Source organism: Lytechinus variegatus, chromosome 14, assembly GCF_018143015.1.
Source record: "Lytechinus variegatus isolate NC3 chromosome 14, Lvar_3.0, whole genome shotgun sequence".
NCBI lineage: Eukaryota > Metazoa > Echinodermata > Echinoidea > Temnopleuroida > Toxopneustidae > Lytechinus > Lytechinus variegatus.
In genome coordinates this window covers 20,274,525-20,300,405 of record NC_054753.1, presented here as the reverse complement: position 1 = coordinate 20,300,405, position 25,881 = coordinate 20,274,525, and the positions used below count along the sequence as shown (strand labels likewise).

At 35.6% G+C, this 25,881-nt stretch overlaps 1 protein-coding gene and 1 pseudogene across 1 annotated transcript; both read left to right on the top strand.

Moving 5' to 3' along the window:
* The first annotated feature begins 1,265 nt into the window (after positions 1–1,265).
* Positions 1,266–10,114, top strand: LOC121427733 (RING finger protein 207-like). The gene is made up of 2 exons (XM_041624272.1): positions 1,266–2,030; positions 8,349–10,114. Exons 1-2 carry the CDS (start codon positions 1,395–1,397, stop codon positions 9,609–9,611), a joined length of 1,899 nt encoding a protein of 632 aa, XP_041480206.1. The 5' UTR covers positions 1,266–1,394; the 3' UTR covers positions 9,612–10,114.
* Positions 10,115–15,171: 5,057 nt separating this feature from the next.
* LOC121427198 lies at positions 15,172–20,432 on the top strand (annotated as a pseudogene).
* Positions 20,433–25,881: the final 5,449 nt, after the last annotated feature.

Sequence of the window (25,881 nt, the reverse complement as noted above, 5' to 3'; positions counted from 1 at the left end):
AGCTAGCTCATAGATCACAACCTTTATAGAATAATTTGACCAAAAAAATCATCAACCCTGAAGGGCGGCCAGAAGGGATGTCGACCTCTTCGAAGTAAGGATGATAACAATTCCCTCACTAGTTCTCTTGACACATATGGGAAACGTCCCACCCAGCTGAGTCTGGAGGGCGGCCTGGAAAGATGTCGACCTCTTCGAACTAGAGATGATAACAAGAAGCCTCTTAAGTCATTAAGGCACATGGGGGACGTCCCTCCGAGCTGGGCCTAGTCGGAGATGCATCAAACAGTGACATGATATCCACCAAGAGCTCATTGGACAGGACCCTTTTAAGAAGTGTGGATGGGACCCGCAGGAGCAGCAGGATCAGAAATAAGGGTTGGGTCAGTAGAAGATGAAAGGAAATATGACCCTTCCACTAACAGGGGGGGGGGGGGGCAGACCAGTAATCACATTTACGTAAGTTGACTGCTTCGGAGCCATTGATCACACTGGAGTCGGACTGAGTGATGTCTTGGTATCCACGATGAAAAACACCAGATGTCTGGGTATACGTCTGGGTCGGTGACAAGTTTGGATGTGGGGGTATCTACACCATTACAAATTCGAACGTGCTGTCAATTAGATGGGGAGTACAGCGGTGGACACGAGCAAGGAATGCGGTACAACATCTCCAGAGGGCTACGGATTCAGAGAGGAGTTACTTCTGTCCATGAGATGAGAAGTGCTTCCCAAGTATTAATTTTTGGTTCTAGAGGCAAAATTATTCCAGAAACTGTTCTTAATGTTGGGGGCCACAATGTTGCTCGTAGTGAGCATGTTCGATTTCTAGGAGTAATTATCGAAGAACCTTAGAAAACTTAGAAACCCCATAAAGTCAGTGTGTACAAAGGTTTCTCGAGGTGTAGGTGCTATATGTAGATTAAGATGTGTTTTGTCTGAGGCTTTTCTAGAAACTTTACATACATATCAGCTTTGTGCTTCCCTATCTGACTTACTGTAATGTTGTATGGGACGATTATACTTTTGAGACTTACATTGACAAACTAAAGGTTTTACAAAATAAAATTCTGGCGCTTATCATCAATTCAATTTTCAGACATCCTAGTAAACCCTTATCCCTTCAGTTAAAGTTGCTTCCTCTTCTTTTGATGAGTTGGTCAGGTTCAAAGGTAGCTGGGAATACCCGGTACTATTTACAGGAAGTTCGAAACGGGTGTGTTTTTTTTTTACTCTTGTAGTTGATTTGAATTTGTATTGAACTACACATTAGCAATAACATGAAGTGATCATTGTGTTGTAATGCGAACCTGGCGTTTCAATACGTTAGTACTAACTTGACTTGTATGTTATTTGACGGAATTTAAATCTCATGTTCGTAAATTGATTTAGCGATGGCTGAGAAGTGTGAATCAGACAAAGTTTCAAGCTCTTCACTGAACCTGATATGTCCATTATGTCTTGATATATTTGTCGAGGCAACAATCCTGACTTCATGTGGACACACGTTTTGTAGGCGATGCCTCAAGAAATACGATCTAACCCATCAGGACCTTGATCACATGGTCTGTCCTCTCTGCAGGGAGATAACCAAGTTGTACGCCAACCGTGTCGATGATCTCCGCCTCAATGACTCCATCAACGGACGCGTAGACGATTACCACGCCAAGTGCGGAGGGATGAATGCTGTCCTTGAGATGTGCCAGAAATGCACCGCTTGCAAGTCTCAGAGAGACGCTGTATCATTCTGCAGAACATGTAATTATTACATGTGTAGTGAGTGCTTACATTGTCATCAACATCTTACAGTCGTCTTCGAAGGTCATGAGATTGTATCCATGGATGATGTCATCGAAGGGAACGTCAGCATTGGTCATTTATTCGAGAAGTGTTCCATCCACAAACAAGAGAACAAAGATATGTTTTGTGAGGTTTGTAAGGTCCATGTCTGTCAAAAATGTGTACTCGTTGATCATCTTAATCACAAAATCAAGAACCAGGTTGACTTTGAGCAGGAGTTGCGACGGAAGGTAAATTTATTCAATATTACCACAGTAAAAACGCTGTATAAAAATCTATATAACACTGTTCACTATTTGAACCTTACAGTAGTTGTTAAGAAGTTTAAACAACCAGACATTTTTTTTTTGAGAATCAAATATCATTAATCAAACTTAGCTGTATAAAAGTTTAAACACTAGAAAATATTTAAACAAGTAATGTGAGGTTAAACAGTTGTGAAAAAATGTAGGCAACATTAATTTTTGAAAGCGTATACTCTTAAAAGGGTTGGTCAAAAAAGGCCAAATTTTTAACCATCACTGAGTAACATACTATCCATACTACTATTAGTTAAAATCTGTCCAAATTGGGTAATAAGAACTAATAATTCGGTAATAAATTTGCTCAATTAGATAATGATTGCCCAGAATATATAAGCATGTATATATTTCTTTACAAACAAACTTTACCCAACGCAGTGGACAGTATGTTGCCCAACATATTAGGGTGATCATTGATGTCGATGATGAAAATAAATTATTAATAACAAAAAACACCAAAGATCATACCAGGTATTTTAATGATTGTATGATTATCATGATGATAATAATCATCATGATTATCACAATATTAAGATATATAGGATATTAAGAACAGTAACTGGACTTTAAAGATTGAAAAAAATAATATTAATGACAATGAAATATTAATGATAATGATAATTATAGTAAAAAGAATAATAATACTTATAATCATAGACATGAACATTGATTAATAGAATGACAACAGTAATAGATGGTGTAACCGAATACAGATTGACAATGATAAATAATAATTTGTAATTCCACCATCAGTATGTAAAATGTTGTTGCATTTACTCCAGTTCTATACTCTTTATGTTGAATTACATCGATGATTATTACCGTTAGTATTTAAATATGCCATACAATTTTGTAATTATACGTTGTCTCTCTTCAAGCTTATTCAGAATATTGTATGTTTTTTTTTCTTTCAATAGCATTTATTTAATCATCTGTATATACATTTCACATTTACATCAAAATACATTAAACATAATCAAATAATACATACGGAAGACGATACAGAGATTTACCAGTACAATTTTTGTTCATTTCTAGCCTCCTCCGCAATTCTGATTTAAATAAAAACGTTAGATTTGATGGTCTATTGTCTACTTTCCTGTAATTACGTAACAAAATTGATTTATATACAGTCCAAAAGGCTATATTAATGATATCATCTAATTCTTTGTGCTCGTTATTTTTTATCAAAAGATCGACATCGATAACAACGTGTTTATTGAAGGCTTTTTTGATCAACCAAATTATATAAGACCAAAAATTTTGATTCAATTTACAAGTGATCAAAGCGTGTGTTATGTCTTCTTCTACATGGCAACTATTACAATAAGCATCTTCGCTTATGCGCCATTTACATAAATTTCTTTTCACAGGCAATATATTATACAGTATTTTGAAATTAAATGATCTAAGTTTGTTTTCTTTTACTGTTAACAAGTTTCTCTCGAAACAAATATTCCAGCCTATACTCATTTTCGAAATATTTTCCCAAAAGAAACAACAACGTGAATTTGACCCTTCAAGACGTATAATATAATTGTAAAAGTATCTTGAAGGTACATGGTCCAGACATTTTACTGAGTTACCTATTTTTAGTCTGGGTATATCAAGATGCGCAGATTTTTGTAGGTTCTTAATAAAAGATTTTGAGAGCCAAATTTTTGGTATAGCTTGCCTCAATTTTGAATAATAAAAAATGACAGATCTTTTACTATTTTTAAATTTCAACATTGATGAAATTTCGGATACATCTTTAAAGCCTCCATCAACATTCAAAATGTCTTCCAAGTATATTATTCCGCTATTGTACCATTCCTTGAAAAATAGTGGTGATTTATTAAAAACAATATAATGATTGAACCATAAAATATTTTCAACCTTATGTTCTTTTCTGAATAATATTTCTTTATCAATCAGACTCCAAGCCCGAATTATTTCAACATAAAATGGAGGTATTTTCTTATCAAACAATGGGATAACGTTATGAACCCGAAGGTCGCTATTCAAGATTAGATTAAGAGTTCCAAAACGCTCAAACCAATAATTTCCATGTGTTTTCCACATAGAATTTATCTCATTTGTTAACCTTCCTAACCACCTTAATCTGAAACTGACTACTTTCTTTTCTACATCAACCATTTTCAAACCACCTTGTGAGTAATCTTTGATAACATCACATCTTCTAACCTTTTCCATTCGTGAGTTCCAAAGAAATTTGAAAAACATTCTATTTAGTTTCTTGATAATTATTGATGGAACAGAATTAAACATAAGCAAATGGACTACTTGGCTGAGTGCCAGGCATTTCACAATCGTCACTCTACCGTATAATGTCAAGTTTCTTTTACGCCAATTATCTAGAAGACGTTGCATTTTCTCTAACTTATTTTCCCAATCTGCACTGTTAGCAATTTGCTCATTATTAGAGATAAAAAAGCCCAAATATTTTACCGGGTTTTCTGCCCATGTCAGGTCAAGGTCTTGTATTACCCATCGATTCTTTTTCTTACCTATCCATAAGAGTGCAGTTTTTTCTTTGTTAATTTTAGGACCGGCTACACTACCAAAATCTTCCAATTCAGTTAGAATAATTTCTAATGAGCTATCATCTCCAACACAAAAAGGTAGTATCATCTGCATACTGTAATACCTTTAACTCAAAGTGACCATTGGTTTCATCAAAACAAACACCTCTTATAGTATCATTTTGCGTATTTTGTTTGCAAAGAATTCAGCTGCAATCACAAACAGAAGTGCCGAAAGAGGACAGCCTTGCCTTATTCCTCTTTGCACTTGAAACTCTTCTGTTATCCTGCCATTTACAATTACTGAACTTACTATTTGATTGTAAAGGACACAGATCCAATTGCGAAATTCATTGCCAAAATTCAACTTGTCTAAGCATTTCATTATAAAAGATATATCGATACAATCAAATGCTTTGGTGAAATCAACCATCATGACCGCACCTTCAACATTTTTTTCATGCATGTAATCTATCATATCTTTAACAATTCTTACATTAAAACCTCCTAATCGTCCTTTAATATACCCTACTTGTGTTTCCATAATAATACTTGTTAAAATCTTTTGTAATCTTAATGCTAGAACTGTTGAAATTATTTTATACTCACAATTGAGTAGTGTTACTGGTCTCCAGTTCTTTAAATCGTCACTGTTTCCTTTTTTATAAATCAAAGTTATGAGACCTTTTCGTTGTGAAGGCGACATCTGTCCATTACTGAAAAATTCATTGAATGCATTAATTAACAACTCGCCTATTTCTTCCCAGAAAACTTGATAAAATTCAATGGGCAGGCCGTCCATACCTGGCGCCTTATTCCTCTTCATAGAGAAAACAGCCTTTTTGCATTCTGCCATATTCATTAAGCCTTCACATTTATTTCTTTCTTCCTGACTAAGCCTTCTCACATCTTGTGAGAACACATATTCATTCATATGATCTAGATTAATATGATTTCTCTTATACAGATCTTCATAATACAGTTTAACTTCTCTTAAGACATGTTGTTGCTTAGTAACTACATGTCTCTTCCCATTCACTCTTAGTTGAGTAATAAGCTTATTTTCCCCATTTTTTTTCTCAAGGGATAAAAAATAGTTTGTGTTTTTTCCCCTTCTTCCGTCCATCTGATCCGTGACCTTACTGCGGCCCCTTTACACTCATTTATGTATAACTTCTCTAACTTTTCTTTAACTTGAAGGTATTTTTCTTTTGATATATCATTATTTCTATTGTCTAAATCACATTCATATTTGGCTAACTCAATTTCCAAAAGTTCTTTTTTACGTTTGCTAAATTTCTGAGCAAATTCTCTACATTTAATCTTCAGAATCTCTAGTTTCATCATAGAGGTATTTTCATTATCACTGAGACATTTTGATATAACATTTCTAATTCCCGTCTTAAAGTTATTGTCACTAAGGTAGGAAGTATTTAGTTTCCAATATCCTGGACCTTTAATTATATCACTCAATCTTAATTTCAAAGAAATTGCATTATGATCTCCCTTAACGACGGGTCTAATGTCTGTAGAGACAACTTTCCCCAACATGTCCTTACTTATTATCCAATAGTCTAATCTGGATGCAATATCCATGTTCATATTTCTCCAAGTGAATTGTTTTACATCTTTGTTAAATTTTCTCCAGACATCTACGAACCCTTTATCTTTCAGCAAAATGTTAATATTGTGTGGAGTTTTATAGTAAAAACTTCTTGACCCTTTTGTATCTTTAACTGGGTCTAATACAGAATTCCAGTCGCCTCCAATAATTAGATAACAATCTTTGTCTTCTTTTTGGATATGATCTATTGTTTTTCGTAGTTTCCTAAAAAATGAATCTTTGTTCTTTTTCTCCGTTGGGGCGTACAAATTAATCAGACAATAATTAACAGAGTTCTTCGTGAATCTTATCACTAATAGTCTTCCAGTGTTATCTACACAGCTACTGTCTCTAGTAATGTTGATTTTTATATTTTCCTTTGCTATAACTGCGACACCTCTTGCACGATTGCTTCCATGAGAATAAAAAAACTTTGCCTTTCCATTCACTATTAATCACTGGTTCGATCTCCGTCGACCAATACGTTTCTTGGGCTAAAATGAGGTCAGCTTTTTGGTTTTGACACCATTTGAAGAAGATGTTGCGCTTGGTTTTATTGCGCAATCCTCTCACATTATACGCTTAAAATATGACACGTTGACATGATGTAAGAAAATAACGGTGAGACACCAATAAGATTTTTCCTCACTTTTTCTTTGATTTCTTCTCCTTTAGTTTTCTTTTCTTAGCTGGTTTCTTCGCTGCGAGTTGAGATCTGGTCTTCGGCAACTCGGGTGACTCTATCGATACTTCCGATTCTGGACAATCATCCGTCTCGACTTCTAGACTATCACCATCACTCGATTCGACAGCGCTGGTTTCCGTGTGACCTCGATCCCGGTCTGCTTGTTTAAGACGCTCGCTACGAATGAATTGGGTAATCTTTGACTGTGTGTTGCCCGACGTTTCATCTTGTGAAAGGGTCTGTAATTCGGTAGCCTCTTGGTTGTCAGCTGTTCGTCTCGTTGTCTTGGTAGCGGTCCGTTTCGGCAGCTCAACTCCAGCCTGGTTGTCAGTTATGTGGCTGGTTGTCTTGACGACGGTTCGCATCGGCTCCCTTTTGTCGTTCTGACTTCGCTCCCGAGTATCTAAGGTTCCCTGCTTACCGATCGGCTCCTCTCGGCCTTCTTCGCTTGTTAATCCGGGGTTCGGACAATCTCGTTGTAAGTGCCCTTCCCTCTTGCACATCCGACATACAATCTGGTTTGTGCATGTTGAACGATGATGTCCCTTATTAAGGCAGTTTGAACATATGATTTGATCTTTGATGACTTGGTTTGCATGAAAGACCTTTCCACGAAAATTACCGAAAGACAAGATTCTCGGAACAGGTTGTGCTGGTTTTTCTATATAGATGACTCTGTCGCCTGTTAGGCAGTTTGTTAGTTGGCCATCTACCCTCAACTTTGGGAACGTAACCTTGCCCGACACCTTGTATTTTCGTTTCTCAAGTTCATCTACAATCACTGAGTTGTCTACAGACAAAGGAATGTCTTTCACAGTCTAAGAAGGTTCTCGTATCCACCCGCTAGAAATGGGTTAGAATCATATACTGCTATGCATGCATTACGAATGTTCAAACCACTTGCTATCAGTGCAATTCTATAGTCCTGATGTGTAATGTATAGCCTCCATAACCCACCAACTTTCTGTATGCCCATGATATGAGATGTAGGCACAGATTTTAGTAGGGCCTTGTATACTTCTTGACTTTCCAAGTCCTTTTCCATAACATGGGGTACATCCCGATGTTTAAAGAAAACTGGCTTACCAGTAATGATGTGTTTGTCTTTGATACCTGTTGAAGCTGCGTATGATTGCCAGCCATTGGCTTCCGTGTTGTTAGCCGCCATTTTCAAAAATGCAAAGACGTATCATAAACTATATCCAAAATCTGACAGAATCCAGTCCAATTTTCGTCCAAACAACAGATCCCTGCTGCCTTTGTCTATATTGTTCAAATCCAAGTAATTTATATTCCAGATAATCCTTTGATTTTGAATATTGTATGTTAATTCTGTGTGATTAAACTTTTGTTACCTATATAATTTGTTATTTTTATCCATTATGGAATATTTCCAGATCTAACTCACTGTTTTTATCACGTTCTATACGTAGGTGACAGACCTTGCTCAGCGATGTGCTGACAAGAAAGCAGAGCTGGAGAAGAACATTCAGAACATAGAAATACAACGTCATGAGGTACACACTGCAGTGCAGACACTACTAGATGATGTCAGGCAAGCCTACAGCATCAAGGCCAAGGAGCTGGAAGAAAATCTTCGAAATCTCACCGAGCAAATAAATGCCTTAAAGCATAGTTTTGATGACGACCTCGACGTCTTGAAGTCAAAAGATCGACAGAGGATCAAGAGTATTTATAGTTCAAGTACTTTGGTAGATAATGACAGACTAGGTCATCTTGAGACAGACACTTTATCTGCTCATATCTTGCTCTGTGAGGAGCTGGATGCTATGCTGGAAGAGGTTACTGATCACACTTCTGCGGAAGCTATTAAGAAGAAAGCACAGGAGAAGAGGTTCAAACCAGCAGATGATACTCGTCTTGACATCGGGAGCATCTCAGGATCAGATCCCAAGATGGAAGTCATTCAGTGTGTTGATCTACGGGGAGGGATGCGCGGTATGGCACGGTACTCCAATAGCACTGTCGCTATCGGGTATGGGAGGAGTGCACGAGGTATTGATATCATTGATTCAAATGGTGGTAAGCAGCAGTATAGTAACATATTAGCCTTAAATGACATGAAATGTTATGATCTGGTTTTGCAACGGGACGGGGCGTTATGCGTGTCGACTGGTACAAAAGCCCACATCTACTCTCTCCTTGGCTCTAGGAAAGCAGCAATCCACGTGAGAGACAATCGATATGTTCTGAGAGTTAACAGAAGTCCTACAGATGAAATCATCATTACTAACAATGGAAAACAAATCTATATCTATGACCCGACAGGATCCACTCTTAAACACACTGTTCAAACAAAGCACGATACGGAGCAGGCATTTATCACCGGGTCGGGTTTGATCGTCACGAGTTCATGTTTTGCCGATCCATGTGTGGTGACGGTCTATGACAGGGATGGGAATGCTGGTGAGTCTCTACAAGCTCCAGAGTGTGTCTACCTGTATGCTGCCGTGGATGAGCAGGACAGGGTGTGTGTAGCGAGTGTTGATTGGGAGAATAGTAGCATCGTGATCAGGCTCTATGATCTTGATGGTCTGAACCTGAAGGAAAGAGTTGAGTTCAATGCACTTAATATGACATGCCAAGATGGGTGGTGTTACTTGGTTTCCCTCTCCCCAGACATGCTCGCCTTTGCCTGCTACGAGAAGTTATATTTCATCAAGGTATCACTGTAATCCACGTTATATCACATCATGTAGTATGGGGACTGACGTGCTTTCATCCTGCTACAATACAAATTTACTTTAACACGTGTCGATATTCAGTATTACATGTATATTACTTACCATGTGATATCTTCATCCAATGATAGAATCACTTAATGTGATATACTACTGATAATAATAATAATAATTAAAGATTTGTATAGCGCACATAATTGTCGATGACACTCAAGGCGCACAATTAACTTATATAAAACAGAAATGAAATAAATAAATACAAAAAAATTGAACAAACTGACAAGAAATTACAATGGTTTAGTATAAATTAGTGAACAGGTGGAGATGTGAATATATAATTTATATTCATTTTCTAATATATGCGTATTTAAATACAAACTTTATCTCAATTATTATATACATAATATTGCATATAGGAATGTATTGTATACGGTGTAAAGTATAATTACAAATCGTCCATTATCGTTATATTAATGTGTAGAGTCTTTCTAAGAATTATTTAGAGAAAATTCATTAAGATAGATTCCACTATCTTTAATTCTAGATTAGCTTAAACGTTCAATTGCTATTCGACTCATATACTCAAGTGTTCAGTGCCAGATTTTCTCTGTTTACATTCAAGTATGTATATATGTAACCACGATCGCTTACGATCCCCCAAATTGACACAATTTATTTGCTTTTTCAAGAACATTCCAGCAATCTCTATCCCCAAAAGTTCGGTTTCTTTTTCATTGCAAGTTTAAGATCATGAAAGCAGCCTGAAAAAAAAGAAACGTGCAAAAAAAGCAACCCAAACTTCTATGCAATAATTCGAAAGACCTGGTTATCACCTTTAACGTAGAGGGGCAACTCCAGGTCGATTTGTGGTAATTTTCTTTTAAGAACATGTAATTGTATTTTGAATTTGATGTATAAATTATTTTTTCTTGTGTAAATATCACGATTTATATATTGTAAATGCAGGTTATCGAGTTACTGCTCTCTCAGAGGTTAGTCTCTGACATTCTCTTGTGTATAGTTATGACCTATGTTTAGAACGACTCTGTTTATCCACGGGGAAAGAGTATTTTAAAAAGAAATTGATTACAAAATTTTTAGCTTTATAATTATGGCATAAGGTTTGTATTATTTTATAACACATGTTTCCTGACGCCATAAATGAATCACTATTAGTGACTATGCGTAGCTATTAGATGAATTTATTTTGAATATATAACCAGTGACATCAGGGCCCGTAGCACATTATTTGAAAGAACAATTCTGATTGGTTGTTATTCAGTCTAGTGAGCAAAATACGCATGCAACGACGATCCTGATTGGCTATAATTTCATTTAGCGATTAATCGCTAACCTTTGTGTTATCCCGCCTAGTTAGTTCAACATGAAAAAAATCAAATTGGCGTCATGTTTGGAAATGCACTTCTGGGGCCTGTTACACGAACCTCAACAACCATCTTAGATGAATATCTCTACGATTGATTGTATTGACTACAATGTACAATTAATACCAAGCATACGATCAATCGCCAACTTTTGTGTCACGGGACCCTTGTAGACCTACATACTGTATAAATGGGAATGGTATAGGTATCGATTATTATCAACTATATAATATAATAAAATAGAAAAAATATCTTATCTCTTAATATGCTGACTGTAGAATAAAGGTCTTGTTTCATATTTAAATCAAGAGTCATCATTACAGAAGAAAGGCCCCTAAAGCTGCAAAGTATATTACATTATACAAAGGCTACATTTTTATATTCGATTGTTTTATTCTCTTAGGTCTATATGTATTAGAATGCATTTAGCAAACCAAAAGAGAAAACAATAGAAACAAATAATATATCCGATTATTTTGTGAGATATATAAATGGTGAAGATAGAAATTGAGAGAAAATTGTTCAGAGAGGACAATCTAGAGTTTGGTATTTAAAAACGACCAATGTATATTTGATTAGAATTGAAGTATATCGAGCACATACCGATTATTCCTTTTGAATTGAATCTATGGATTTCTCTTTTCATTAAATTGTAAATATGATAAATTGAATCAAGTCTGGTCAAACTTTGAACATGTTGAATACTAACTAAATAGAACGAGGGGGGTAGTCGGTGAGAGAAAGGGAGTGAGAAGATGATTTACTTAAAAACCAAGAACTGTTTATCACTAATTTCGGTTAAAAAACCCAAACTTATACATGTATATTTAACATTACCAAATTCTGGTAAAATAATTTTAACAGATAATCACCGAGACACCAACATCAATTCCAAGAGTTCCTATAAAAAAAACTGGTTGAGGAAGGGGGGGGGGGTGTCATCTCGAATACATTTGCGTTAAATTTGCTAATGACGGCTTACGGCACACGGGAATGTGATGGTTATGATTATGATAGATGATGTGATGATGATGATGTTGATGGTAATGATGATGATGGTGGTGATGATGATGGTGGTGGTGGTGATGATGATGATGGTAATGATGATGATGATAATAATGATGGCAATGATTATGACGATATATGATGATGATGGTGATGATAGTGATGAAGATAAAGATGATTACTATGATAGATGATGATGGTGATGAAGATTATTCAAATGATGGTAATCGTGGTGGTGATGATGGCGATGATGACTACATTGATGACAATGGTGGCGGTAGTGGTGGTGGTGATGACGAAGGTTGTTATTATTATTACTATCCTTATGAAGGTAGTGATTTTCGTGGTGGTGTTATTGATGATGATAACGATAATAGTGGTAGTGAAGATGATAGTGATAATGATGATGACAGTAGTTTTGAAGATGGTGGTGGTGGTAGTGTTGAGGATGATGACGACGACAATGATGATGATGAAGATAGTGGTGACATGGTGGTAATGAAGATGGTGGTAAAATGGTAATGATAACGATGATGATGGTAATGATGATGATGACGGTGATGATAATAGTTATAACGGAATAACCATCGTTAATACGTATGGTGGTGATAAGCAGAGATAGATGTTAAAGATGGTAATTGAGATATAAATTGCTTTTGAACGCACGCGATGAAAATGAAATAAAATTAGGTTTTCCTTGATCTATATTTAGAACAGCAAATTTATCTCGACTGACATGTTCATGACATAATCTTTATCAAAAAAATATTATTTAAGATAAGGAAGAACTTTAGGTGGACACTGATTACGAAATAATTATCAAAATGGGCCATGCACGAACGCTCTGTGAGAAAGGAAGGAAAGAGAATGGGAGAGAGAGGGGGAGGGGGGAGGAGGGGGGGCTGAAAGAAAGGGAGAAATAATTAAAGAAAGAAACAATGATGGGTAGAAAGAAAAAAATAAGAAATTGAAAAATAGAGTAGCAAAGAGGAATAGGAAAGAAACTTCAAACAATAATATCGGTTTTTCGAAATGATTATTAAGAAAGTAAGACTGGTTTCAAAACTGTGTATGATGGCGCTATTCCAACTTCTTAAACGGTGCTATTGCTTCGGGTACGCTATGTGCGTAATATGTTCTTGGTGATTAAAGTCTTATTTTTTCAACATGGAATCGTGTTAAGTAAGATAATTAACAATAATTCATAATTACTCGGATACTGATAGGGCCTTCTATAGCAACAGTTTAGTAGTGATTCTATTCATCTCTTGACCATGTTAATGAGAATCTTTGCCATTCATCTTGACAGTGTTACAGTGGAGCTCCAAAGCCAGTGAATCATACACTGTAAAAACTGTGGTGTTAAACTGATACCAATTGGTGTTAATAGAGGACCACACCCTGAAGTGTTAAAATAACACCCTAGAGATTGGACATAACACCAAATGAAACAACCATAGGTGTTGTAATAACACCTATAGGTGTAAAACTAACACCGCCAATTTAACACCGGTGTAAAATAATGTGGTCCTCTATATGTACACCTGTTAACACGACAGTTTTTGCTGTGTACCAAAAATAAACATGATTATGTATTTAGAATGTTCAAGTCCTGCCATTTTTTTAGATATCTATTAATGAATTGATTTGATAAACTATCAAATTCAGTAAAGTTTGTTCATGGCTCGCTGTACATTCTACATTCAGTACTCAGCATGAAGAACTGCATTTTGTGGTGGGTTCACTAACTTTTGAGAAGGAATTGTGTACAAGGAAGGGGAGCCACTATTACTAAGATATTACAAAATATACAAAGCTAGAAAAATATACAAAGAAAGAACAACACAAAACGCAAACAAACACAGAAAACTTTAAAAGGAAAGAAAGAACGAAAAAAAAGAGAGACAGAAATATTAAGAAGCACTAAAAAATATACGACTAGAAAACAGAATGAAAAAAGACAGAAATATACACAAAGAAAAATAAATAAATACAGACAAAAGGAAATAAAACAGAGAGAGTGGGAAAATCGGGTGGGAGAAAGGGAGAGAGAGAGGGAGGGGGTATATAAAGAGAGAGAGAGAGTCCGAGAGGCAATCAGAGAGGAAGGGGGAGGTATATACAGAGGGGGAGAGGGAGGGAGGGAGGGGGGGGGTCCGAGAGGCAATCAGAGAGGGAGGGGCAGGTATATACAGAGAGAGAGGAGAGAGAGGGAGGGGGGGGGGGAGGTATGTACAGAGAGAGGGAGGGGGGGGGGTCCGAGAGGCAATCAGAGAGGGAGGGGCAGGTATATACAGAGAGAGAGAGAGGGAGGGGGATGATCACTAACTGAGGCGCGGCTTTATAGAGCCGCGCCTCAGTTAGCACGGTGTAAATGTAAATGGGTGTTTTGAGGCCCCACCCGTACCTTAACAAAAGACATTAATGAATATCGACAATATGTATGCATGTACACATATTGAGTAATGCAGTATCCCATTCATGTCTTCAAGTTCTCTAAGAATATGCAAATTTTAGAACATTTACATTCATGCACTATCACAATGCTGGTAAAGTAAGCAAATGAATTTCCCCACTTTCAGTATAATTCTCCCACCCCTGTTTCCGATAAATTACAATAACGCTGTAAAAAAAATTGTTATAGGAAAAACAAGACACACAAAAGGCACTACCTCCTTCCTCTTCAAAACGGTTTTTCCGGTTTTAACCTATTTTTGCGAACACGAATATACTTCAAAACGGCAACATTAATTAAAGGGATTCTACCTACTGGTATTGAAAGAAAATTACTTTTATTGCGTCGCTACCTCGCTATAAGCTGGCTTGCCAAAATGGAATTATTGTTATCACCCTAGTGTTACCCAATTTAAACTCGGCATTAAACATATAAAAAGGGGGATGTTATTAAGTAAACAACCATTAAGCATCCTCAGCTGGCTAAAAGAGCTAGCTCATAGATCACAACCTTTATAGAATAAATTGACAAAAAAAATCATCAACCCTGAAGGGCGGCCATTTTATTCAGACATCCTAGTAAACCCTTATCCCTTCAGTTAAAGTTGCTTCCTCTTCTTTTGATGAGTAAGTCAGGTTCAAAGGTAGCTGGGAATACCCGGTACTATTTACAGGAAGTTCGAATCGGGTGTGTTTTTTTTTACTCTTGTAGTTGATTTGAATTTGTATTGAACTACACATTAGCAATAACATGAAGTGATCATTGTGTTGTAATGCGAACCTGGCGTTTCAATACGTTAGTACTGACTTGACTTGTATGTTATTTGACGGAATTTAAATCTCATGTTCGTAAATTGATTTAGCGATGGCTGAGAAGTGTGAATCAGACAAAGTTTCAAGCTCTTCACTGAACCTGATATGTCCATTATGTCTTGATATATTTGTCGAGGCGACAATCTTAACTTCATGTGGACACACATTTTGTAGGCGATGCCTCAAGAAATACGATCTAACCCACCAGGACCTTGATCACATGGTATGTCCTCTCTGCAGAGAGATCACCAAGTTATCCGTCAACCGTGTCGATGATCTCCGCCTCAATGTCTCCATCAACGGATGCGTAGACGATTACCACGCCAAGTGTGGAGGGATGAATGCTGTACTTGAGATGTGTCAGAAATGCACCACTTGCAAGTCTCTGAAAGATGCCGTGTCATTCTGCAGAACATGTAATTGTTACATGTGTGATGAGTGCTTACATTGTCATCAACATCTTACAGTCGTCTTCGAAGGTCATGAGATTGTATCCATGGATGATGTCATCAAAGGGAAGGTCAGCATTGGTCATTTATTCGAAAAGTGTTCCATCCACAAACCAGAGAACAAAGATATGTTTTGTGAGGATTGTAAGGTCCAAGTCTGTCACAAGTGCGTACTCGTTGATCATCAAAATCACAAAATCAAGAACCAGGTTAACTTTGAGCAGGAGTTGCGACGGAAGGTAAATTTATTCATAATTATCACAGTAAAAACTGTTTAAAAATCCATATCGCTGTTTACTATTTGAGCCTTACAGTAGTTGTTTAGAAGTGTACACAACCTTGCTAATTTTTTTTTGAGAATCAAATATCAAATTCAAACTGTGCTTATTAACATTTTTTAAGCACTTGCGTATTCTATTAAACAACTACATGTCGGGTTGAACATCATTGTATAGAAAAATAAACAACATTTTATACACACATTTTATGCAAGGCTATTTTCTATTGAAAGTTAAATTGAGAATTAAATGTTTAAGCTCAAACTTTGCGGTTTAAGAGATTAAATTATTTAAATTAGTTCTGTAAGTTTTAACAGCTTGCATATAAATTTCAACAGTATTTTTACTGCGTATAAAAGGTAGATTTAGTATGGTTATACACTGATATCAAATATTGAGGGTGATCTTTGATATCGAAAAGAATAAAGAGCAATTATAAGTTTTGATAATGATTATGATTGTGAGGACGATAATAATGAAAATAATTGGACTATTACTACTAGTGCTACTACTACTACTACTACTACTACTACTACTACTACTACTACTACTACTACTACTACTACTACTACCACTACTACTACTACTACTACTACTACTACTACTACTACTACTACTACTACTACTACTACTACTACTACTACTACTACTACTACTACTACTACCACTACTACTACCACTACTACTACCACTACTACTACCACTACTACCACTACTACCACTACTACCACTACTACTACTACTACTACTACTACTACTACTACTACTACTACTACTACTACTACTACTTCTACTACTACTACTACTACTACTACTACTTCTACCACCAGGGGCGGTTCCATCCGGGGGGGGGGGAGCCCGAATTTTTTTCACCTATATTTTCCCCGAAGTTGATTTGTTTCTTTGAAAGGGTTGTCCCATGCAGTGGCGTAATGAGCCAAAAATTTTGAGGGGGCTCGAAATGGCGTATCGCGTAAAATTGATAAGAAGTAATATTACATGTATATTTATCCCTTTTCCCTTTCCTATTCTCTTTATTTCGTGATCGTGATCGTGATTTTTTTTTTTTTTTTGGGGGGGGGCAAAACGCACATGTCCTAACAGTAATTTCTTAGCTTTATTCTTATGTAATAATTTCATAAGCCCTATTAAAATAGTGTGAGCGCGAAGTGCGAGTTAACAATTTTGAAATTTCATGTATTTTGTCCTGAAAATTCAGTTGAACATTTTGGGCAGTGTTTGTAAACTTGAAGAAGATGCGTATGTAACTAGATAATTACTGCGAACGCGAAACGCGAGCAAATATTTTTATAATGCGTTCTGGCCTTCTCGAAGAGGGACCTGTTAAAGACAATTTGCAGTTAGCCATATACATATTTCAATGATTATATAATGCGAGCGCGAAGCGCGAGCTGAAATTTTTTGACGTTCCGGCCTAAAAAATTAAGGTTCTATGCATTTTTTGTAATCATGAATGGTATACGTATTATAACCAAACAATCGATGTGAGCGCGAAGAACGAGCGGAAAGAAAAATTAGATTTCAAACTTAAAAACGTGACACTCTCTTCATGTTTTGTAAATCATGAAAAAAATGGGTATAACTTGATATCTTCCTACATTAATAATGCGAGCGCAAAGGGTGAGCAGAAATTTTTTTATATTCTGATCTGACACTGGATATATAGGCTCATAATGATTGAAAGAGAGAACAAGCTGCGTATCTGAATAAACATGCTTGCGCGTGTTTCAGATTTCGACCTAGAATCTGGGCATTCTAAATACCCTTTTTCATCATGAAAATCAATAAAGCGAGCGCGAACGTCGAGCTTAAAATATTTGATATTCCAATTTGAAAAAAAGGTCAATTTAAGCTCTGTATTTCAAGCACTTTGTAGGAAAAATATGAGGTGGATATGAATCACAGTTAAAAAAAGATCTGATATGTTTCATTATTATTACTTTGAGTTTTGACATAGGACAGGGACATTCTAAAAACATTATGTCATCATATTTTTGATAAACTGTCATGAAATGGGGATTTTTAGTAGTTTGTTATATAATTAATATGGAGATATACAAATCAAATCACCAATCAACATGCGAGCGTGCAGCGCTAGCTATTACGTTTTGGCAATTTGACCTGAATAGGGATATTTGAAAACTTTATGGAATGCAGGAAAATAATAGGTACCTGACAAATCAAATTTTGCGAGCGCGCAGCGCGAGCAGAAAATGTTAATATTCAGAAGATAAAACAAATTCTTGCAGAGCACTTTTTAAAAATCAATCTGTAAATGAAACAATATAGTGAAAGTTTGAATATCCGAGCTGAAATATGTTTTGTATATTGACTACAAAATTTGATATTTAAGCTCCATATTGAGCAAAATATATTAATCCCCTAAAAGGCAATGCGAGCGCGAAGGGCGAGCGAAAATTTATACTGTACAGTGGCATGAAATACTCTTTCCACTCATCTTATTTTATTCACTCGCCTTCCTCCTCTCTGATGTTCCCGCTTCTTTTTTCTTCATTCTTTTCCCTTCTTTTTCCTTTTTTTTTCTTTCTTTCCCCCTTTTTTCTTTTTTTTGCTCCGCCAATAGGGGGGGGGGGGGGAACGGGCCCCTTGGGCCGCCCTGGATCCGCCTATGACTACCACTACTACTACTACTACTACCACCACCACTAATAACTAATGATAATAATATTTTTAATAAAAAACTAAAATAGTGATAATCATTATTATGATAATAATGGATGCTGTTGATTACACAATGATAATGATTATAATTTGTAATACCATCATCAATATTATAACTGTTGCATCTAATCCAGTTGTTCTTTATTCTTTATGTGAATTACAGTGATGCTTACTATCGTTATTGTTTCAATGTGACATGCAATTTTTGGATACATGTGGTCTCTTTTCAAGCTTATTCAGAATATTGTCTGTTACTCTGTGTGATTTACTTTCGTTTCGTATATAATTTGTTGTTTTATCCTTTAAGGATCCAAATCTAACTCGCTGTTTTTACTTGTCACACTTTATTTCGTAGGTGACAGACCTTGCCCAACGCTGTGCTGACAAAAAAGCAGAGCTGGAGAAGAACATTCAGAACATAGAAATACAACGTCATGAGGTACACACTGCAGTGCAGACACTACTAGATAATGTCAGGCAAGCCTACAGCATCAAGGCCAAGGAGCTGGAAGAAAATCTTCGAAATCTCACCGACCAAATACATGCCTTAGAACGTAGTTTTGATGACGACCTCAACGTCTTGAAGTCAAAAGATCGACAGAGGATCAAGAGTATTTGTAGTTCAATTACTTTGGTAGATAATGACAAACTAGGTCATCTTGAGACAGACACTCTATCTGCTCATATCTTGCTCTGTGAGGAGCTGGATGCCATGCTGAAGGAGGTTACTGATCACACCTCTGCGGAAGCTATTAAGAAGAAAGCACAGGAGAAGAGGTTCAAACCAGCAGACGATACTCGTCTTGACCTCGGGAGCATCTCAGAATATACCGATCATCCATCTACGGCAACCTTTAAGAAGAAAGCACAGGAGAAGAGGTTCAAACCAGCAGATGATACTCGTCTTGACCTCGGGAGCATCTCAGGATCAGATCCCAAGATGGAAGTCATTCAGTGTGTTGATCTACGGGGAGGGATGTCCGGTATGGCACGGTACTCCCATAGCACTGTCGCTATCGGGTATGGGCGCAATGCACAGGGTATTGATATCATTGATTCAAATGGTGGAAAGCAGCTGTATACATGGTATAGAAACACACCCTTTAGTGACATGAATTGTTATGATCTGGTGTTGCAACGGGACGGGGCGTTATGCGTGTCCTCTGGTACTACTGAAGCCTACATCTACTCTCCCTTGGCTCCAGGAAAGCAACAATCCACATGAGAGAAAATCGATATATACTCAGAGTTAACAGGAGTCCAACATATGAAATCATCATTACTAACTATGGAAAACAAGTCTATATCTATGACCCGACAGGATCTACTCTTAAAGACACTGTTCAAACAATGCACTCGACGGGTCAGGCATCTACCACCAGGACGGGTTTGATCATCACGAGTTCATGTAATGCAAAACCACGTGTGGTGACGGTCTATGACAGGGATGGGAATGCTGGTGAGTCTCTACAAGCTCCACTGGATGTCTACCTTTATGCTGCCGTGGATGAGCAGGACAGGGTGTATATAGCGAGTGTTGATAGGAAGAATAATAGCGTCGTGATCAGACTCTATGATCTTGATGGTCTGAACCTGAAGGAAAGAGTTGAGTTCAAAGCACTTAATATGACATTGGATACTTGGTGGTGTTACTTGGTTTCCCTCTCCCCAGACATGCTCGCCTTTGCATGCTGCGAGAAGTTATATTTCATCAAGGTATCACTGTAATCCACGTTATATCTCACCATGTAGTATGGAATCTGACGTGCTTTCACCCTGCTACAAATCTACTTTAACACGTGTCGATATTCAGTATTACATGTATATTACTTACCATATGATAACCTCATCCAATGACAAAATCAGTTAATGTGATATTAATAGTCTTAATTACCATGGTTACTTCTAATGTACGAGTTATACATCTAAAAAAATGAATCAAATTTATAAACTTAACGTCACACCAGTTTCATGTGTATTCTACATGTATATAATATTTAGTCTGCAACAAGCATAGGCCTATCGTATTTATCATTGTAGCTATCAAGTGATAGAAAAATTACTTAAAAAACAAAAAACATAACTAAGTATTTATCAAGAATATAACAAAGTAATTAGCAAATGTAATTAAATATAAATCAAGATAATCACTATCATACATGATAATGAAAATGTTTACAGTGCACAAGGGGAATTTATAAGCAGAAAGAGTACACTTTACCGTATTAGACCATTTTGCTTTCACATCACGCGAAAAATTCGTGTCATCATACTCATGCCTATTCGCTATTTGTTATTTGTATATTTTTCAGTTAAAATTATCGTGGATAATGGAATGATAAGATGCTTTCTTTTGGACCGTCCATACGAATCTTGCTCTTTATTTTCGATGTGAACTTCTCCAAGAGGGGAAGATGCCAACTACTGATAACCATTCATTTGGAAAATGAAATATTTGCCTGTGAAACCTGCCTTTTTTATAGATATTAGTAGTCTTAAAAATATACTATTTTGATTTCCTTACTTCTATGAGTGTTTTCATCTGAAGAATAATATTTTTTTCTATTCTTCCTTGAATTTGTCATAAGTCACTGTGAAAAGAATAAAAGCGATGTAATGGTAATTTGTATATTAGTGAACAGGGGGGAATGTGAATATATAATCTATATTCATTTGTCAATATATGCGTGTATAAGTATAAACTTGATCTCAAATATTATATGCATAATATTGCATATAGAAATACATTGTATATGGTGTAAAGAATAAGTACAAATCTTGCATTATTGTCATATTAAGGTGCAGAGGCTTTCCAAAATTTATTTAGAGAAAATTCGTAGAGATAGATTTCACTATATTTAATTTCAGATTAAGTTAACGATCGTTATTTAACTCGTATACTCAAGTTTTCATTTTCTCTCTCTACATTCAAGTATGTAACCATGATCACTTTAAATCCCAGTATTTGACACCCGTTTAGTAGTTCTTAAAGAATATTTCTGCAATCGTTAACCCAAATTTGCATCTAACAATTTGTGTAAAAAAAAAAAAACTAAACCACCCCTTATTTCGAAATTCAAAATGGAAGATTAATGAAGTAAAATTAGATAATTGTAAACATTGACCTGGAAAAGAAAAATAACAATTACAGCTTTTTTAGTACAAGCCCCAAACGACGAAATTCTTTTCGATTGTGAGTTCAGGATCATGAAAACAGCCTTTCTTTAAAACCGTGCTACAAAAAACTTTTTACACACTAATTTGAGATAGAAATTAACGTAGATGGACAACTCCAGGTCAATCCGTGGTTATTTTCTTTAATAACATTTCATTGTATTTCCAATTTGATGTATACATAATTTTTTTCTTGTGTAAATATCACGATTTACATTTTTATAAATGCATGTTATCGAGTTACTGCTCTCTCGGAGGTTTTATTCTATGAGATTATCTTGTGTATAGTTATGACCTCTGTTTAGATCAATCGCTAACCTTTATGTTGCCATGGTTATAATACTGTTTATATGGGAATGGTATAGGTATAGATTATTACCAACTATATAATGTAAAAATTTGAAAAAAAAAATTTTATCTCTTAATATGCTGACTGTAGAATAAATATCTTGTTTCATACTTAAAGGACAAGTTCACCCAAAGAAATAAGTTGACTTGAATGAAAATATAAAAATCCAACAAGAATAACACTGACAATTTCATCAAAATCGGATGAAAAATAAGAAAACTATTTTAAAATAATATATTACAGAACTTTAAGATGCACATCCTGGTCGGTATGCAAATGAGGATACTGATTACTGATGATGTCATCCACTCTATTTCTTTTGTATTTTATTCAATGAAATATGAAATATTCGAATTTTCTCCCAATTGTCAAGTGAAACAACGATTAATTCCTCTCTGAACATGTGTAACTACTATTGTTTGATACTATATGGTTCAGTCAGGTTGTTCCTTATTGTCAAATTGGTAAAAAAATGAAATATTGTATAATTCAAACAATAAAAACCAGAAGAAATAGTTAGAGAGGGACATCATCGACTGTCTCATTTGCTTGTCACTGAGTTTTGTACATGTATTTCACTGTTTTGTGAAAAATAAGCGAAACTTAAAAATGAAATAACTTTCTTATTTTACATCCGATTTTGATGAATTTTTCAGCGTTATGCTAGTTTGATTTTCCTCTTTTTCAGTCCAACCAACACTCTTATGGGTAGGACTTGACCTTCAAATCAAGAATCATCATTACAAAAGAAAGGCGCCTATAGCTGGAAGTCATTTTATTACATTACACAGTGGCTACATTTTGATATTCGATTGTTTGATTCCCTTAGACCTATATTTATTATAATGCATATATTTCATTTTTCATTTCGTTTATTTCCACAATAACAGCAAAGATAATTATTTTACAACAGAAATGTGAGTATAGAATAAATTAACAATTAGAAATATTGAAATAGTTCACAAAGGTCCAGTACACAGATATAATGTATAATTGAATTTTAGAAAGTTCAGTTTTAACTTAAATGCTAGCTGTATATTGTGGGGGAAACCTTGGAAAGCGGAGCTTGTAATTCAGGTTCCCCAAGCAAACGAGACAACAAATGGATATTCGATTATTTTTGGTATAAATGGTAAAGATAGAAAACGAATGAAAATTATTCCGAGAGGACAATCTAGAGCTTGCTATTTAAAAAACAACCAATGCATATTTGATTAGAATCGAAGTATATCGAGAAATGAACATTCTTCCTTTTGAATTGAATCTATAGATTTCTCTTTTCATTAAATTGTAAATATAACATTGAATTGAGTCTGTTCAAACTTTGTTTATATTGAATACTTACTACATAGAGCGGTTGCAAAAGGAAAAGAGGATGGAGGGGGGGGGGTAGTCGGTGAGAGAGAGGGGGGGGGTGAAAGAAAGGGAGAAAAGGGAGAAGAATTAAAGAAAAGATGTAAGAAATTAAAAAACTAAAGGAGCAAAGATGAAAAGAAGAGTAGAAAAGAAACAACAAAACTAGCGGTTTTCGAAATAATTTTATAAGAAAGTAAGACTGGTTTCAAAACTTTGTATGATGGCGCTATTCTAATTTCTTGAACGGCGACATTACTTCGGGTACACTTAAAGGTCGTTTATCATTGAGAGTGCGTAATATGTTCTTGTTTTTTTTTTCATTATCGAATCGTAATCAGATAATTGAAAATAAATCATAATTACTCGGATACTGATAGGGCCTACACTACAGCAAACATTTAGTAAAAATACTATTCAAAACTATTCATCTCTTGACCATGTTGATGAGAATCTTTGTCAGATTTCCAAACTTTATCCCTGATGTACTATTCTAGTCACCTGGTCTATACAATGCCTTTTGTTCTTAAAATTTGAATACTCTACCGGTAAAGCTTACACAACATCTACATTTGAAAATGATAGTGCTCATCCTAATGAAAAATCACAAAGGTCATTTGAGAAAAGTTGATCATGAGCTAACCGTGAACTGGCTTATAAAGTTTGTTTCTCTTGGCTCGCTGTACATTGTATACAGTTATAGTGCTTTTGTCTATATATTCAATACTCAGCATGAAGAAGTGCACTTTGTGATGGTGTTCATAGACTTTTGAGAAGGAACATATTACAAGGAACGGGAGCCACTGTTACTAAGGTTTAAAAAAATAGAAAAAGTACATAGACGGAGCAACAAAAAAATACAAACAGAAAAAAAAATTAAAAAGGAAAGAAAGAACAAAAAAAAAGAGAGAGACAAAAATTAACATTGAAAATATTACTCCTAGAAAACAGAAACAGTGGGAGAAAGAGGGGGGGGGGGGGAGAGGGTATAGGGAAGGGCAAAAAATAACATGAATTCTGTTTTAGAGACTAACAGCTACAGACTGGTGTCAAAAAACGTAAGATTTTATGCAACAATGAGCATGATGAGAAATGCATGTGAGAGATTCTTTTGCTATAATATGATTGAGTTAATTTGCATACATGTATCTATTATGTATTGTGTAAAAAAAAACTTGTATATGCCCTTTTTGTTGAGCAAGGCGAGCCTTTCTTTTTAACATCTGCTTGGAATACTTTTGTTAATTAGAAAATTGGGAGGAGATCCCAGTAGCTTTCCAGTAGTTTTCTTGTCATTGTATCTTTAGATTTAGTTTGTAAAGCAAACATTATTGCAGTCTGAGACAGTCGCCATTTTTAGCTTCCATGTTGATTCAACTTTGAATTTCGACTTTAAACTAAAATCAACCACTGCTATAGCAGCCTATTTCGACAGATATTGGCTGAAACTTTTGCGAGCCTGTATATGAAGTCAGATAGCAGAAAATATGTTGTTTTTATGCCTGTATTGAAGAAGCCATCGGTGAGTTAAGTTGTGATTTCTTCTAACTTTTATTAAAAAACAAACAAACAAAACTTTGAAAAACTTCAGAGATGATTTGAAATTATATTGATCAAAATTGTGATAAACCGTATGGAAATAATTCTGCTTGTAAGAAAGATGATATACATCATAAAAATAGGTTATTTTGCAAAGTTTATGTGACAGTTGATTGAAACTTCGTAAAAAATATCCTTGAATGTGATTTGAACCTCAAAAGTTACAAAAACTTAAAACAAGTTTTTATGAATTATATTATGACATGATGGCGTAACAGGTGGCAGCTTCTGCCCCCCCCCCGCGGATTTCACCAGGAAAATAAAAAAAAACGGAAAAGAGAAAATGAAGGAAGAAAGAAAGAAAGAAAGAAAAAGAAAATGAAGTACAAAAGGAAATGGGGGAAGAAAAAAGGGAAAGGGAAAAAGTGAAAAAAAAATTAAAAAACATTAAAAGGAAAAGAAAGAACAAATCATGCCGAAATATTAATTAGCATGACTATAAGAACGGGACATAAACCAAAAGATGACAAAAAGACACACAAAAGCGGGAAATTAAGTTATAATGGAAAATGAAGAAAAGGGACAAGATAAAACAACAGGGTTGCGGGTATTGAAAGTAAAGAACGGAAAAGAAAGATGGGTGACATATAACACTGTGTATGAAGTCGATCATTAGCTTGTTAAATCTCCAAAGCTACCTGGTGGGTGTTTCATAAAGCTGTTCGTAAGATACGAATGACTTTACGCACGACTGGTGATCCC

What these genes read in the sequence shown, in the direction of transcription:
- LOC121427733 (XM_041624272.1), top strand. Translation starts at nt 1,395, where the DNA reads ATGGCTGAGAAGTGTGAATCAGACAAAGTTTCAAGCTCTTCACTGAAC. An exon ending in AGCAGGAGTTGCGACGGAAG is followed by an intron (nt 2,031 to 8,348) that starts GTAAATTTATTC and finishes TTCTATACGTAG; the next exon opens with GTGACAGACCTTGCTCAGCG.